Source organism: Populus euphratica, unplaced genomic scaffold (assembly GCF_000495115.2).
Source record: "Populus euphratica unplaced genomic scaffold, PopEup_1.0 scaffold31.1, whole genome shotgun sequence".
NCBI classification, from domain to species: domain Eukaryota; kingdom Viridiplantae; phylum Streptophyta; class Magnoliopsida; order Malpighiales; family Salicaceae; genus Populus; species Populus euphratica.
In genome coordinates this window covers 2,835,403-2,851,541 of record NW_011499850.1, presented here as the reverse complement: position 1 = coordinate 2,851,541, position 16,139 = coordinate 2,835,403, and the positions used below count along the sequence as shown (strand labels likewise).

General features: G+C 34.3%; 2 protein-coding genes across 8 annotated transcripts; both read right to left on the bottom strand.

Annotated features, from left to right (window-relative positions):
* Window positions 1-604: 604 nt before the first annotated feature.
* On the bottom strand, window positions 605-6,627 carry LOC105121163 (uncharacterized). Of its 5 annotated transcripts, none has more exons than XM_011019709.1 (11): window positions 6,299-6,627; window positions 5,445-5,648; window positions 5,066-5,247; window positions 4,292-4,418; window positions 4,045-4,194; window positions 3,781-3,975; window positions 3,308-3,598; window positions 2,406-3,146; window positions 2,183-2,323; window positions 1,868-1,960; window positions 605-864 (listed from the first exon to the last, which is right to left on the bottom strand). In XM_011019709.1, the coding sequence occupies exons 1-11, from the start codon at window positions 6,398-6,400 to the stop codon at window positions 832-834; spliced, it is 2,259 nt and encodes a 752-aa protein (XP_011018011.1). In that variant the 5' UTR covers window positions 6,401-6,627; the 3' UTR covers window positions 605-831. The 5 variants fall into 5 exon arrangements, with proteins under 5 accessions (XP_011018011.1, XP_011018006.1, XP_011018008.1 ...); XM_011019704.1 differs by lacking the exon at window positions 605-864 and adding an exon at window positions 1,471-1,662; XM_011019706.1 differs by lacking the exon at window positions 605-864 and adding an exon at window positions 1,471-1,662 and having other exon boundaries at window positions 3,326-3,598.
* Window positions 6,628-9,862: 3,235 nt separating this feature from the next.
* Window positions 9,863-14,614, bottom strand: LOC105121162 (NADP-dependent glyceraldehyde-3-phosphate dehydrogenase-like). Of its 3 annotated transcripts, XM_011019701.1 has the most exons (10): window positions 14,175-14,614; window positions 13,425-13,618; window positions 13,196-13,324; window positions 12,465-12,584; window positions 12,036-12,172; window positions 11,776-11,931; window positions 11,200-11,578; window positions 10,961-11,077; window positions 10,620-10,728; window positions 9,863-10,103 (listed from the first exon to the last, which is right to left on the bottom strand). In XM_011019701.1, exons 1-10 carry the CDS (start codon window positions 14,317-14,319, stop codon window positions 10,069-10,071), a joined length of 1,521 nt encoding a protein of 506 aa, XP_011018003.1. In that variant the 5' UTR covers window positions 14,320-14,614; the 3' UTR covers window positions 9,863-10,068. The 3 variants fall into 3 exon arrangements, with proteins under 3 accessions (XP_011018003.1, XP_011018004.1, XP_011018005.1); XM_011019702.1 differs by lacking the exon at window positions 9,863-10,103 and having other exon boundaries at window positions 10,319-10,728; XM_011019703.1 differs by lacking the exons at window positions 9,863-10,103; window positions 10,620-10,728 and adding an exon at window positions 10,738-10,855.
* Between the last annotated feature and the right edge of the window lie 1,525 nt (window positions 14,615-16,139).

The following is a 16,139-nucleotide window of genomic DNA, read 5'->3' as shown; positions in this document are numbered from 1 at the left end:
ACTATGAGCATATTTTTAAAAGTTAAAACTTCTCAAACAATCATAGTTAAAGTGAGAATAGTTTCTCCTATTGGCTCATGTTCCACATGCTACCATCCACTCTCACATCTCAGTGTGATCACCAAAGTTTCAAAAGAGCAATGAAAACAAAATGAGAACTTAAGTAGCATACCACCGAGGCTTAGCTCCTCGGAACATTAGCTCCACCCTTGCACCGCCACCTTTCTTTGCGAAGCCACTGTTTTACTGATGAGTTATCCTCCATGCTAATCTTCGTAACTAACTCCACAAATTATCTCAAGTAGATTGCCTCCTAACTCATTATTAAAAAACTATCTCAATCTAATAATTTAAATGGTTAAATAAAATTACAAAATATAATTTATATTATTTTCTAATATATCCTTTTAAATAAAAATATTTTAAGTTTAAAACTTATATAAATTTACATTATTTTATACTTAATTTTTATTAAATAAATAAAAAAAATAAGATTTAAATTCATGATTACTTGATCATTAAAACTCTTATACCATATAAATAAAATATCTTAATCGTAAGTTATAAGAACTTCAAAATATAATTTATATTTTTTTATAATAATTATACCAGTTACATTCAACACTGCATCTCTGAGGACTAAGTTCTCATCACCTTTGCTTTCAGAATTAACCTCGTTGCTTGATCTTTTGCCTTTCTAAACACTTTCTCCCTTAAATTGATTTTCCGAAAGGGCGTTTATAGGCTGTGGGGCTTCGCCATTTTTCACATCATTGCTTAACAAACTCTATTGGGACTAAAGGAGAACTTGGAAAACCTTGTTTAGCTTTGCTACCTTTTCTTTTTCGCCCCCGTCTCCTTCTCCTTGCATGATCACATTTTTCAGAAATTATCAGTGGAAGAGATGGTCAAAAAAGTAAAAGCCACTACAAGTTTGCTTTGAACATTTTATTCTATGGCTATAACCTAGGAAATCCTCAGCACTTACATTAATGGAGGTTCTACAAGTGTTTGTTCAACTATATAAGCTGCTAAAACATGCATCATTATGGGAAGGAGGAAAAATCAGAACTGTTCCAAGGTAAGTTTTTGGAGAAAAGCAAGTAGCAAATGAAGTAGTGTGGCAATCAACTGAATGTCTCAAAAGGGGAATCACGTGGAAGCAAGAAGCTGATGGAATTATTAACTCAAAACGCGCATAACAAAAGATCGTATAACATAATCATGCCATTTGATATCACCAGGTTCATGGCCATAGTAAAGCTTAATTCTTTTATAATTGGATTTAATCAGGAGTTTAGCTCAAACTTCCACAAAAGTTCACCGACGAAAAGACTAGCATAATCATCTATGACGCCCATTCAGAACTGATCTCAACCCTTTTTTTTTTTTTTTTTCAGGTCAAAAGTTGGGGCTATACCGACGTAGTTTACCTTTCCTACTTAAAAATGAATAAGTACACATCTACCATTAATGAATAGAATGTTAGCCTTTTATAGTTGGAGCAAGAAGAGAATGTCAGTGACAGTGAAGTTACAAATACAAACCATAAATGCTTAGTTACACAACAACGGAAAAATGTTCATGCCAAATCAGAATTTATCCAATCAAATTTTTTATTTTTTTTTGGTGCACTGGAGAAGATGAAACACGAACTGCAATCTGGTGATAGCACAGCAGATACATCTCATTTAATTTAACGCACATAACAAAGTATAAAAAAGCACTATCGTTAAAAAATTTATTAATATTAATAATAAACAAGACATGTTATCTATCTCTAGTGATAAAAAGTTCCATCAAAATATTGCATTTTGATATCATCATGAACTACAGGAGCTGTATCATCATTTCTAACTCATCTTACTTTTCTTCCTCGTGACATTTTCTGCCCTTCCGTGCTCTTCACCTTGGCCTTGCTACTTTTTACTACAACTTCACATTCTTTGCATTCCTTGATCTATATATATTAACAAGAAAGAAACAATCAAAACTGCGATTTTCTAGTAATTGATAAGTTGAAAAGAGAATTCAACAATTAACTATTCAACATATAATTGAGCTGAGGGATTTAGATTTGTTAGATGTGCTAGGACTCGCAATCATATATGTAATTGTCTTATTGTTGCATATTATAACAGGTTTGTTTGACAAATCATTATTGGTTTTGATGCCATATTACCTCATCAGGTTGCAGATTGGCCAACACCTTTTGAAATGCATCGAATGACCTACCATCCATATTATAATAGAGCACAGAGGGATTTGGATTTGTCGAAAGATCTAGGACTTGCAACTTGCTAATTCGGTCCGATGCTAGTGTCTAAAAGAAATTAAAAAAGAAAAATGTGAAATGTAAATAAAAATATCAGTAAGCAGGAATTTTAATCAATAAAGCCATTTACCTGCAACAATGGAACACATCCATTCAAGATCGCATAAAATTTGTCCTGGCCAGCCAGCTTGCGTGCTGCTTTTTCCAGAGATGTGAGTAAATAGTCATATACTGCCCGTCCCCAGGCATACGAGTCGAAATCATTTAGATTTTCTAGGAACTTGAGTGGCCACCAAGATATATATTTAGAATGGGTTGGAAAGAAATAGACATTGAACATGTATACAATGGATAGGCGAAGGAAGTCCTCAGCTTCATCTTTTCCATCAACCCTCATCAGGTTTAGCTTTTGCAGAAGCAAACAGCTAGATTTTTTCATGGAACTTCTCATTTCTCCATCTTTCATTTCCTTACTGGCACCTGTTGACTTCTTTTTGGTTCTTTCATTTCCACTCACTATTTCAAAGTACCTCTGCACAATTTGTGGAGAAATCTGCGCTCCCAAAAATTTCATGTCCACCCTTTTCCCTTCAAAGCGGAGGCCGATGCATTTCTCAATTTCTTTGCCACAGAACTTGAGTGGACGGCCTGCTACAATAAATGCATCCATTTTAGCATCATAGCATTCAATAAGAGCAGCTGCCAGATTGCGATTAATGGGGCATCTAGGAATATCAAGGTAAGCAGAGAAGATTGAATTTTCAATTATGCTTCTCTTCTTCCCTTTTAAGTTTGAAAGAAACTCATGCATTTTCCGTGCACTGCATTTAGTGTCCATGGCTTGTTTTCCCTCGTATTTAAGTTTTCGTCTCTGTTAACAAAAAACAGAAAAAGGAAAGAACAGAGCTTTATCAGCCAAGAAAATCAGCAAAAAACAACTATCCCTGTGAATCTTGAAGCAAGAGAAACTTTTCCAGTAACTAAGAAATCACATTACAAAATCAAAGTTAAACATGAGGACAAGATGGCAACGTCAATTGGAATACTAACTATTTGGTCTTCTCTTACTCTTTCTCTGGTTCCCTTCTCTTTCACAGTCTCCTCCCCTTGGAAAACTATACCTTCCTTTTGACGTTTCTTCTTGTTGAAAGCCTTCCTTCTGATCTTCTTGCCTTCCTTATTGTGGTATTCCTCTTGAAAACCCTGTTCTTTACAGCCCTCTCCTCTATCAATTTTCTCCTTTCTACCTTCCCCACTATTCTCCTCTCCAAAAACCTGCTTTTTGCTGCCTTCTTCTCCATCATTTTTCTCCTTTACAACAGGCTGTGAGGTAAATGCATTGTAAATCCAACTGAACTTTGCAACACAAATTCCTTGCTTGATACTTACCAAGTAATTTAACAGAAAAATCATGCAACCAGAAATACTTTTCCCACAACTACAAAATGGTTGTGTTCCAAAATCAAGGTACGCAAGAGGATAGGAAAAAATTGTGGAACACTAACCTTGTTGTTTGGTTTGACCAGTTTTCTGCTTCTCTTCTGTTTCATAACCTCCCTTTGGAAATTTTCATCTTCCTCTTGAAGTATTTTCTCTTTAAAATCCTTCTCCTTGGTGTTTTTGTCTTCCTCTCTATTCTCCTCTTCAAAACCCTGATATCCACAGCCTTCTTTTCCATCATTTTCCTTCTTCACAACTAGCTGCAAGGTGAACATATGGTGAATCCAACTGAATAAAGAAATCCCATTTTAATGTACAACGAGACATACAGCAACCTCAGTATGACTTCTTGAATCCTGCAGCTTGTCCCTACTACGCTTCTGGCCACAATAATTTGCCTGAGGCACGTAGGGAGCAAGCTTTGATCCACAGTTTTCAAATATTCTCTCTCCTAGCTTTTGTGCAATAGGCAAAACATCCTGGAGAAAAAGAAAAGGAAAAAAGAAAAAATCTGATCATTTAGATAACAAAGAATCTAGAAGAGTTCGAAGGGAAAATGGTTGGTTATACATTCACCTGGTTTCTATTTCTTATAAAGTCCAAAAAGAGGTTGACAATCTCCAATGGGATCTCTTTAATTTCATCTAAGATTATTATCATAATTAATCCCATAGATGAAAATACAATGTCAGGATGGTGTTCCCTGAAAATTGTGCACATTCAGTTCAACAATTATAATCCATTCTATTAAAAAGAAATGCAACATACACTTGCGAGTTGCAATCTTTTCCATGAATACGCTCGGGTTTATAGCTGTACCATCATACTTAAAGAAAATCAAGCATAAGCAACTGTTACATTATTGTCCATAGAAGGGGGCAAAACACAATGATACTTTTAAAAATCTGCATATCTGCCCTTTTTTGGCTCTAGAAAACGTAATACAGCTGAATGACAAAACAAGAGGTTTATAGTTAAGGATACTGCTGTGCGTGACAAATGACCAACCTTTGTGAAACTAATGGGAACTTTCAGTTTTGAACACCTTCCCCCTCTCAAAAATAAAAATAAAAATGGAGCATGAAATAAGACAAAAAGAGTGTGAAGAAAACAAAAGATGCATTGGAATATTAATCCTTGCCAACAAAATGCGCATCATGGGGGAATCACTTAGTCTGTTAAACATCAAAGTCCTCATCATTTAAAACCAACTACATGTGACTATATAAAAGAAGGTGGAAGAACACCTGAACAAAAGTTGAAACACTAACAAAAACTAATTTACTTGAGAATTAGCTGAGAGAAGTTGATTGTAAAAGAAAAAACAATTACACTCAGTCAATATCTCACCTTATATTTGTCAAAAAATGCTTAAACATCTCCATAATCAAGGAATAACATTTACGATCCACCATCAAAAGGCATGATCTGACATTTGCAAACTTTTCTAGAATCAAAACTCTTTTATGGTATGAAGGGCTTGAGGTGTCAGATATATTTTCAAATGATGCTACAATCAGCTGTAAAATTACCTGTGAAGCAATCCCATGTTAGAGAGAACATTTATGAGTAAACCAAAATACACACGCGTGAATATGAAATTTAAAACACGGGCAGGTTAAAGTATCTTGGCATATGCACAAGACTATGCAAGTACAATCATGTGCCAACTAAAATTCTTAGCTCCTCCGTAAATAAGAACATATGAGACACTTAAAGGGGTAGGTACCTGCATTTGTTCATCATCATAAGAAAAAATTGGTGCTGTTATTCTCAAAATCTGACTGAAGCACAAAGCAACAGAAACTTTCACATCAACATCCGAATGACTCAGAAGTTCTTTGTTCATTAGTGCTTTCATTGCAAGGTCCGCTGCCCTTTGCATTGAGTTGGAAGGAGATTGATCCATTCTCATTAGACAATTCTCAAGTTTCTAAGGAAAGAAAACAAAGAAAGAAAAGGAAAGGAATGAGACAATGCATTTGCATCTGCATTTAAACAGAGAGAGACAAGAAAAATTGAGCTTAACAAACAGAAAATAGAGTATAATACATTATAACACTTCAATCAACATCTTCATCTCAGAGGTTGTGACATTTAACTTGAAGTATTGACTGCCATTGCATGTCCAAATTAGATAATCAAGAAGTTCAAAAGGATCCTCACGTTAAGAAAAATCATTGACAGTCAAATGACCGATAGAAGCCCAAAAAGAATTCTAACTAGATTTCATTCAAATGGGATATTGAATAACCACACGAGACGAACTTCAACCAATTCCATTTCAACAAATTTCTTTTACTTCAAGTTGAACATTAAAACCCAGAAGCAAAAGAGCATGCAACATCAACCTACAGCACCCAAAAAACCCAGGTAAATTTAAAAGAAGGGCAGCACAAAATCGACCAGAATCGGAAGCATTTCAAGCACTCTAAAGCTTTCAGAAGGTGCCAATCAAAGTGATTTAATTTAGTCAAACCTAAGTCCTAAACCTAAACCATTCAATTCACAAGAAAAAAATTTGCAGCTTGAGCTTGTTCAAGATGAATTAAATGGAAAGCGTGTGAGATGATAAAGAAGTACCTCAAGCAAAAGAAGGAGCTGTGAAACAGAAGATGGAGGTGAAAGAAGTGCATTTCCAGCTACCTTGATTTCATCTTCCAGCTCTTTATCCTCTCTTTCCATATTTTTTTTCCAGTCTCTCAAAACTAACCCTTTTAGCAGTTGACAGGGCAACAATCAGAATCACTGATGTCTATTCAAGGCTAAAAACAATTCTCAGGTTTCCAAGTAAAGAGCTCTCTTATTCATTTTCAGCGGAGAAGGTTTTAATCAAGACCGAAGAAAAAGTACAGAGATTCCTTGAATTTCATACAGGAGTTGTACGATGATTGTATATCTCGGATTAGAAATGAAGTGATTGTTTTTGTCTTTTAAATGCATTTAAAAAAAAATTAAAAATATTTTTTTTATTTTAAATTAATATTTTATTAATATTTTAATATATTAATATCAAAAATAATTTTTAAAAACCAGTTAAAAACACGTTTCTAAGCACGCTTATATGTTTAATATTTAATTATAAAAATAAGTAAAGAAAATTTTGAAAAATCGTAATTCAATATAATAATTAAATGAATAATACATAAAAACTTACATAATAAAAAAAATCTAAAATTAAAAAATAATAATTAAAAAAGCAAAACATGACATTCCGGACCTTGGATTGAAAGTTAGGGGTATTCTGCTATATGAGTTATTAAAAACAATTTTATATTATTGTTTTAAACATAGTTATATAATTTTTTTTTTTAGATTAACGTGGGTGTCCGGGTTAGTTTACGCGTACCACGACTAATCTTATTGGCCCTGAAGTTAACGACCATGTAAGCCTCCAGTGGCCATCATATGAGCAACTAAGGACTCGAACCTGAGACCACAGAGGAAACAAACTCTTTAATCCCAAATTTTTATCACTTCGTCATCACCTAGATGGTTACATAGTTATATAACTTAATCCGATAAGAGCTTGCCTAAGTGAGTTTAAGTGAGTTTATATGAGCACAGATGGGCCTCGGTAGCATGAGTGGTATTAATTATCTTGAGGTGTGTTTGATATTGTGTTTTTAAAAAAAAATAAAAAAAAATAATTATTTTTTAAAATTAATATTTTTTTAATTTTTTTATTATTTTGATGTGTTAATATTAAAAATAATATAAAAAAATATAAAAAATATTATTTTAATATATTTTAAAATAAAAAATATTTTTAAAATTAATCGCAAGTAATCTTCTAGATATTAGTAAATCAGAGATTGAATTCAATAATCCTTTAATTTTATTTTTTTTGAACCATCAAGAAGTGTACGTTAATCCTCAACGTGAAGAAAGATGAACTGTTTACGACCCATTCAAAAAACAGTTGCAATCCATATATTATCTTTGATTCATGTAATTAATATGCATAGTTATGTTTATGCAAGCTTCAACCGGATTTATTTTAGAAACCTCATTTTAATTAATACTGATAAAAAAATAACATTTAAATCCATCAAACTAAAGTTAGTATAATCTAAAACATGACTAGATGCAAGAAGGACAGCCATGTCGCCAACCCAACGTAGATTGAGAATGAAACTTCGAATCAAGACCCCTTTTAGTTTATACAAGGCATTTTGCGAGAAAATGTTTTGGAATTGTGTTAAATGCAAGGATCTAACTTTAATTTTTATTGTCATAATTTTGCCAACTCGTTGCATACTTAACCTAATTTTATCTATTTATTTATGTTTGTCCAAGTCTGTTTAAAAATTAGTTGTTATTGTATTTTGAAGTGTTTTTAGTATTGAAATATATTAAAATAATATATATTTTTTTATTTTTTAAAAAATTATTTTTAAAATCAGTGATTCAAAATATATAAAAAAATTATTTTAACAAAAACAAATTCTTATAAAAACTAAGTGTGTTTTCTCGTCAAGAAATTTTCTCATACTCTCTTCTTTTACATAAACAAGTAGAACAAGTAAGTAAAAAGAATAGAACATGTACAAATGCACAAATTAAATTAATTTTATTTTTTTATCAATTCAAAAAAATATACAAATATCTAACGGTCACTATGCAATGCATTAAGGTAAAACCCTTTTTTTATTATATGCGGTTTTAGTGTAAAAAAAGGTTTATGAGATAACCTTTCATACAGTGTTGAGAACCAAAAGAGTGACTGAAGTTTCAAGGCAAAACCCTTTCAAATTGAATAAACAAATCCTAAAAAAGCGTAGAATATATTCTATAATGAACATCCATCCAATTTTCCTTAAATTACCCCATTACTTAACTTTCAAGAAATGAAGCACACAAACAAGAACTAACAAAAAAAAAGGTAAAGAAAAATTACCCCATTACTTAACTTTCAAGAAATGAAGCACACAAACAAGAACTAACAAAAAAAAGGTAAAGAAAAATTACATCAAGCAAAAACAGAAGTTGTGATGAAGTAGATGGAGGCGAAAGAAGCATATGGTATTGGCAGCTGCCATGTTTCCCCAAAACCCAAGAAAATAAAATAAAATTCTCCTCTGCTTCACTAAACTATGGTCTTTGACTCTTTCTACTACTCCAAGTAAGATGGGGCAAAAATGCTGAAGTTCTTTCATGTTGATTTTGTTCTTTTAGTTCTTCAAGAAGAGAAGAAAGACGAGGAGATGGACATAGTTATAAACTAGCAACTGTAGAAATTGAAACCAAAGATCTCTTTTCAGGTGATGGGCATGTTTTAATTATAATAGTAGTGATGGTTTAAAGTATTTTTTATTTAAAAATATATTAAAATAAAATTATTTTATTTTATAAAAATTATTTTTGATATTAATAAATTAAAATGATCTAAAAAAATTTAAAAACACGATAACCATGAGGGCAAAAATTCAGGATTTTCTGCTAGGGACAAGCCAAATGAGGCTTCTTTTAAGATCAAAGAAGGAATGTATTGGCGTTACACAATCATTTGAAGCCCATAATTCCTTTAGCCTTCTCAAATTGAAAATCATTTTCCTCAGCTCATTGCTTGCAGGACCGTTTATGGTAATTGATAAGGTGCCTCGTCTTGACTTAGAATTCCAAGGGATTGCAGAAATTCTTAGTGGAAGAGAACCATACATGAAATTTCGTCACAGTGAATTTGGTAAGAAGGTAATTAAGGTGGAGTTAGAATAATAAGGTAATTAAAATATGATACAAGGTGAGTTCTTAGTTGAATTAGATTTGGATATTGAAAAGCTTAATCTTGCGCGCACCACGACTAATCATGTACCACGACTAATCCCACGGGTCCTGAAGTTAACGACCATGTAAGCCTCCAGTGACCATCATATGAGCAACCAAGGACTCGAACCTGAGACCATAGAGGGAACAAACTCCTTAATCTCAAGTCTTTACCACTTGACCACCACCTAAATGATTGATACAAGGTGAGTTCTTAGTTGGATTAGATTTGGATATTGAAAAGCTTAATCAAATGCACATCAACAAAAAAAAACTATATCTATAAACCATATTATCAATGTAACTCTTCTAAAAAGCATCTCCCATTGTAGATGCTCTAAGAATCCACTGATCTATTCTCATCAGCAAATATTAGTTCTCTGGGATTCAACTTCCCGTTCGCATTGGTTCTCTTTATTTTCAAATGATTTAATGAACGAACAGTTTTGAGTTACATGATGAAGCTGGGAAATGACTCTTTTTTCTTCTTCTTTTTCGTTACAGGACAACGACTTGCTTTACCTGCACCATGTGATTTATTAAAAATGCCTAACAGCAGCAGTTCCTTTGACCCTCTTGGCTACTCTTCAAATTCTACTTCTAATGGAGGATCCTGAAGAGCCTGAAGAAAGAAAATTATGACTAAATTCTACGGCAAAACAAGAAGAAGACCAACTGGAGAACAGAAATGATCAACACAAGCATCTTCATTTCATAAACCAGGTGGTTAAAGGGCTTCCCAACAAGAAACATTCTTCCTTGTCAAATTCCAATCAGCTTGTCAAGGCCAACTTAATACGCTTGTTTCGTCGAAAGATTTCAGCTTAGCAACAAGTATTTAGGTTACAACAGAGTATCTTTACTCTGATCACTTGCATAACAATGAGTTCAGAAATTAACGAGCTAATGCAAGCTAGTTCATATGCAATTGCTTACACTACGAATGCTTCAAATATATATGATAGCAACAGATACAATTCTTATTCTTCTTTTTATCGAGTAATGTTCAAACATTTTCAACCAAATCGGAAAATAGGAGCGCACTAGAGCCCAGATTTACTGCAGCAGAACAACGACTAGCAATCTAGCAGCACACAATCTAGTTGTGATTATTGGTTCCCTAATAGATGATACTAACCCATGGAGTAAGAAGGGCTTGGTAAGTTGATAACAGTGGTCTTGACTTTGGTCATCATGTCAATGCTGTTGGTGATGCCTTGTGATCCAATACCACTATCCTTCAAACCCTGTCAACAACGCATTTGTTATTCCTCAAGCTAATGTCCCGGGCCTGAAGCAAAATATAAAGTAATTAAGTAATAAGTTTGTTATCATTTTCAGAAATTTCTTGTTCACCTGGATATCCTTCAAACCCTGTCAACAACGCATTTGTTATTCCTCAAGCTAATGTCCTGGGCCTGAAGCTATAAAGTAATTAAGTAATAAGTTTGTTAGCATTTTCAGAAATTTCTTGTTCACCTGGAAAGGGAAATGATCTGGCCCACGAGCTGGTGCCGAGTTGATCTGAACTGTCCCGGTTTCCATTGCATCACTGATCAACACTGCTTTGTTGATGTCCTTTGTAAATACGCAACCCTATGTTTCAGAAACAAGCATCGATATAAACTATGGAGAGAGTGGTGGAAGGCAATCTCCACTTGAGATGCTTCAGCTTTATTAACTAAAACAACAATGTTATAAGGGAAGATGAGCTATACTTGGAGTCCGAAATTGCTAGCATTGCAATGGTGAATTCCTTCTTCTACAGAGTTGATCCTTATCACTGGCAAAATTGGCCCAAATGGCTCTTCCCACGCAATCCTCATATCGGGCCTCACATTATCTAACAACAAGGGCCAGATGAGGTTACCCTCTCTCTTATACTGCTGGCAAAATGTTGCTCCTTTCTCTTTGGCATCCATAACCAGCCCTTCAATGAAATTGGCAGATGATTCTGTGACCACAGGAGTGATATCACAATCGTCCTCAGGTGGCCCAACTCTTAATTTTGCAACTCTTGCTTTCACCTTTTCAACTAGAGCATCAGCTACGGATTCCATCACCAAGACAACCTTAATTGCAGTGCATCTTTGACCACTGTCATAGATGAGGTAGAAGAGAAAAGAAAAAACTTATTCATTGCATAATAAGGGCCAAGGCAGAAACAGATGAATTGCTATCTATATACATTTTTATTCGTCTTGCACGTTGACATGCACATACATTTTTAGGCTTTGTGGAACAATATCTATGCAAAATACGACCTTAACGAGATTCATGGAAAATTCTCATACCTGTAAGAAAATCCTCCTTTAATTATGTTTGCTGCTACCAAATCTAGGTCAGCATCTTCAAGCACTATGCAGGCATCTTTCCCTCCTAACTCCATCTGAAGAGGGATCATGCCTGCCTTCTTTGAAATTGAAATACCAGTATCTCCACCAGTGAAGCTAAGGGAAAACAATGCAACTTATGATTCACACGTTATGCATCAATCAATTCAAAGTAAGGACCTAATGAAGTTTCAAAAGAGGATCAATGAATGATTGATTACCTTATACAGTTCACACCAGGATGCATGGTAAGGAAGTCACCAATCTCAGACCCTTTCCCAGTGACGCAGCTGATGAGGCCTTTGGGAAAACCAGCCAAGTGAAAACAGTGCACCATATGCAAGCAAGAGACAGCACCCTGTAATAAAATTTAAAGGTGAGACTAAGAGGATGAAACCTTCATCTATGATTAAAATTAGAGGAAATATTAGAGGCATAATTGTTTTACTTTTCTAGTGTTTGAAAAGAATTTATGTTTTGTTTCCTTATGTAAAACCGTATAGAGAACGAGGTCCTTCAATTGCATACAACTGAACCATTCATTTTAGGTGCAACCTCTAGCCCTTAACCAACATAAGTGATCCTTGAATTTTCAATACAATGGCTTGATGGAAAACATTATAAAGAATTAAAGGAGAAAATTCATGTACCTGAGTTGGAGGCTTGAGCACGAGGGAGTTTCCAGCAATCAATGCAGGACCAATCTTTGAGACAGCTAAGTTGACAGGATAGTTAAAGGGTGGAATGGCTAGAACCACTCCGAGGGGAATCTGTGATTTTAGTGTTATCGAATTAGCTAACCAATATGAAAACTTTTGAAAACAATTATCAATGTAGAAGTTATGGAAAGAAATCCTTCACGCATATACTCTTCATCCCAAATGTCTCGCCTTTTTTTACAGTAACGCTGGCTACAGTTTCGAACAATTGGCATTTAGTTCATTTCTCCCACCTATTATCTCTTTAATGTAATCGTATCAGACAAATGACACCAATATCCGTCTAAACAAGCTCCTTACTCTGTGCCTACTCTCAAATAGGTTTGGATTGTTCTGTTAGGTTCTAATTGGGTTGAGTGAATTGCATTCATGCAGGTATTCTTACATCACATTCATACATGACACATGTGTTCTTATTTATATTCAAACTCCTCTCCAGTTTATAAAATTTTAGTTGAAAGTTTTGTTATGTTGGCGTCATCAAACAAACTTTCTGTCTGCATTTTCTGTTGATCAAAAATATAAATCCCATGAAAAGATATGGGAGTCAACTTTGACCAGAACTAAATTTTGTTTCCTTATTCTCACCCTCACAACCATAAATTATACAGGTGATAAGAAATGAAGGTATTCGATTAGTGAATGTGAGCTAAGAAATATACCTTAGAAGTGAGGCAGTACTTGGTCCTTTCATTCCCGGGGAAACTATCAGAGACCAAGAATTTTCCCTCTCCAAGGATTCTAACACCTTCTTCAGCAGTGTAGGAAATAAGATCCCCTGACCTCACAACCTTTATCCATTCAAATAAGAAAATCAGATAAATAACTCCCTTCTTGTGATTAATTTGCATGTTCAAGTTCAAACGTGAAAATGAAAAAAAACTTAAATACCTCAGTGACCGAATCTTTAGCTGGTTTTGCAATTTCTTTTATCAGGCACTCAGCAATTGGGGCTTTGTGCTCTTTCAGGATAGCAGCTGCCTCGTGAAGGAGCTCTGCTCTCTTCCATAGTGGAGTTTTGGCCCATGTTTTCTGTGCACTTTTGGCTAGTTCCATCACTTTGTTAACCTCTTCCTGAGTACAAGCTGTTTCAAACCCATACCAAGTTTTGATAACTTCAGGTAGATTGACAAGATTATACACTCCTCTCTCCATCATTTCAAACCAAGGCAAAAAATTCATAATGTCCCTAGATCAAATTTACTAATTCTTAATTAGACACCCTTCTCTCCCTTTATTGCATCATAAGTTTCTTACAGGTATAAAAATGATTTTGTCCTCGTCCTCTCAATTCATAAATAGAGGTAATTGCTTGGATATAAAACATGCATCAACATTAAGGAGTCTCTCTTTCTCCAATGATTATTAGGCAAGACTACAGTGGAGTAGTGTCGTTCATGATTCAACATGAACATCTATATATCATCAAAAAGGTGGGAGAAATTAATGGTTGTAATTTCGTTGCTATGCATTCGTGCACATTCTTTCATCACTAGGTAATTTTCAAAAGAACATTTATCACAAAAAAAAAAATCCAAAAACAACAGTAGCCTCATCAAATAAGCTGAGGTTAACCTGGTGCTGATCAGGGGCCATGCATTATTGTCCAAAGAACTGCAATATGGGATTATTCAACTATACCTTGAACCTTGTATTGAGTCTTTCTTGTAGTTGGGTTGACAATAGAAACAGTTTTGCCAGAAGAAGATTTCCTCCATTCTCCATCAGAGTAGTACTTGTACGCATCACCATCCAATATTTCTGAAAACACTCCAGTCCCAGCCATTTTTTGTACCCCAACAAAGAAAACAGCACAAAAATGCTACTTTTAGCTAGTAACTATCCAACTTCAGCAGCAGCAGCAGCGGTGCCCTCTTCTTTGAACTCTCTCTTCCTGTGCAGAAAGAGTGATGGAGGTAGGAGAGTGAGTGTCTAGTGTGAGTTGGGTGAATGTGTGGCTTGCTTTTGATGGTATCTATATATAAGGAGAAGAGCAGCCACAGCCACGTTTTGGCATGGCAGCTACCTGATCCAAAAGAGTTGATTAGGTGATTCAAAGAGTGCCAAGTGAGCATTTAATTGCCACCTTTGTCAATACCAAGGGCAGTTTCTGCTTTAATTGATGAATTATTTATTTGCGAATTACACTTGGATTTTTCTCTAACTACTTTTGTTGTGTAAAAAAAAAGGAAGAAAAAGTGGACCACATTGATTTTCTACATGGCATATGGAATATTTTTTGTATTCATTTTTTCTTTGATTTTTTGTATTCATTTTTTACCTTGTAAAACATTTTACATAATTTTTCTATATTTTTTTCTACCCTCAATTAGTAGAAAAGAAAAGGATTGCTACTTCTTTGTTATTTCGTATAAAAAATGGCTCTTGAGATCAAGAAATTGCTTGATCTATTACGTCCACAGGTTGTTACGTGAAAAACTAAGAAACGCTTTCATGCTGTATAATTATAGATTCAATGATAAATTTTGCTGTAAATAAACCGATTTTGCAGAGTTTCCAACTCCTTATCATCTCTGATCTTCAATGTCTAGGAACTTCTTTCCTACGTACATATGCCTATGAATGTTATCCATCAACACATGATCACACCGGACATAATGATTTGTATCAGATTATCAGTATGGGCACTCATCAAGAACTGGTCCAAAAATTCTTTATCATTCAATGTTGATTTTTTTCACTTACTTAACGGTTTCTCATATGTTTAAATAAATCTATGAAGTACTAGCAGTCCAACAGTACAACTCTTCGGTTAAGATTGGCCAAGTTTTTCCTGGACCACAGCATGAAAGCTTAATCGCAGTTAAGTTTTTTTGGGGAGTTGAAGCTTGAAAAATGCAGCTTCAAATCTTCTCCGGCCAGTTCTAACAGCAGATCACTCGTATATTTTGCAAGGCTGCATGCCTTGGGCACTCCCTTCAGGTATGGAAAACAGCATCAGTTCAAGCTGCTCTTAATACACTCTTCTTTTTTTCATATATGTAATTTTACTTCAGCAAATAACTGCATGTTCATATCTTTTATTTTTATTTTAGAAAATAAAATCGAACACATCTTTTTAAAACAAAGACCAGTAGCTTGAATCCAAGCCAAAAAAGAGTTTGTTGAAACTCGAAAGAATGCTAGCTCAAAAGAAGATGGGGTTTGTTGGATTCATTTGTCTGGTGAAGAATGGGGAGCCATGAGTTCTTGCGGGTTCTGCAGAACCACAAATCTTGCAAGCGTGATAAACAGCCATCATCTTTTGGATTTGGACCACAACTTGTATATGGATATAAAGTAGATGCATCGTTTTTATTTCGGTAGGTGAAAATGATTGTTTTTTAAAATATTTTTTTAATATATTGAAATAATATTTTTTTATTTTTTATATTAACATATTAAAAATATTTTAAAAATAAAAAAATTATTATTATCTTTTTTAAAAAAAAAAAAAAACAAGTTGAATCGCATAGTAAAGAGTAGGGGTGTTCAAAAAAACCGATTAAACCGAGAAAACCGGAAAAAAAAACTGAAAAAACCGAACCAAAAAAATAACCCGATTAAACCGATTAAAATTTTGAAAAAACTAGCCGGTTCGGGTCG

Coding starts and splice junctions, on each gene's coding strand:
- LOC105121163 (XM_011019704.1), bottom strand. CDS start 6,400: ATGGAAAGAGAGGATAAAGAGCTGGAAGATGAAATCAAGGTAGCTGGA. Junction 5,649..6,298: donor AGCTCCTTCTTTTGCTTGAG/GTACTTCTTTAT, acceptor TTCTTTCCTTAG/AAACTTGAGAATTGTCTAAT. Junction 2,324..2,405: donor GATGTGTTCCATTGTTGCAG/GTAAATGGCTTT, acceptor AATTTCTTTTAG/ACACTAGCATCGGACCGAAT.
- LOC105121162 (XM_011019701.1), bottom strand. CDS start 14,319: ATGGCTGGGACTGGAGTGTTTTCAGAAATATTGGATGGTGATGCGTAC. Junction 12,585..13,195: donor AGTACTGCCTCACTTCTAAG/GTATATTTCTTA, acceptor CTAAAATCACAG/ATTCCCCTCGGAGTGGTTCT. Junction 12,173..12,464: donor TGCTCAAGCCTCCAACTCAG/GTACATGAATTT, acceptor ATTTTATTACAG/GGTGCTGTCTCTTGCTTGCA.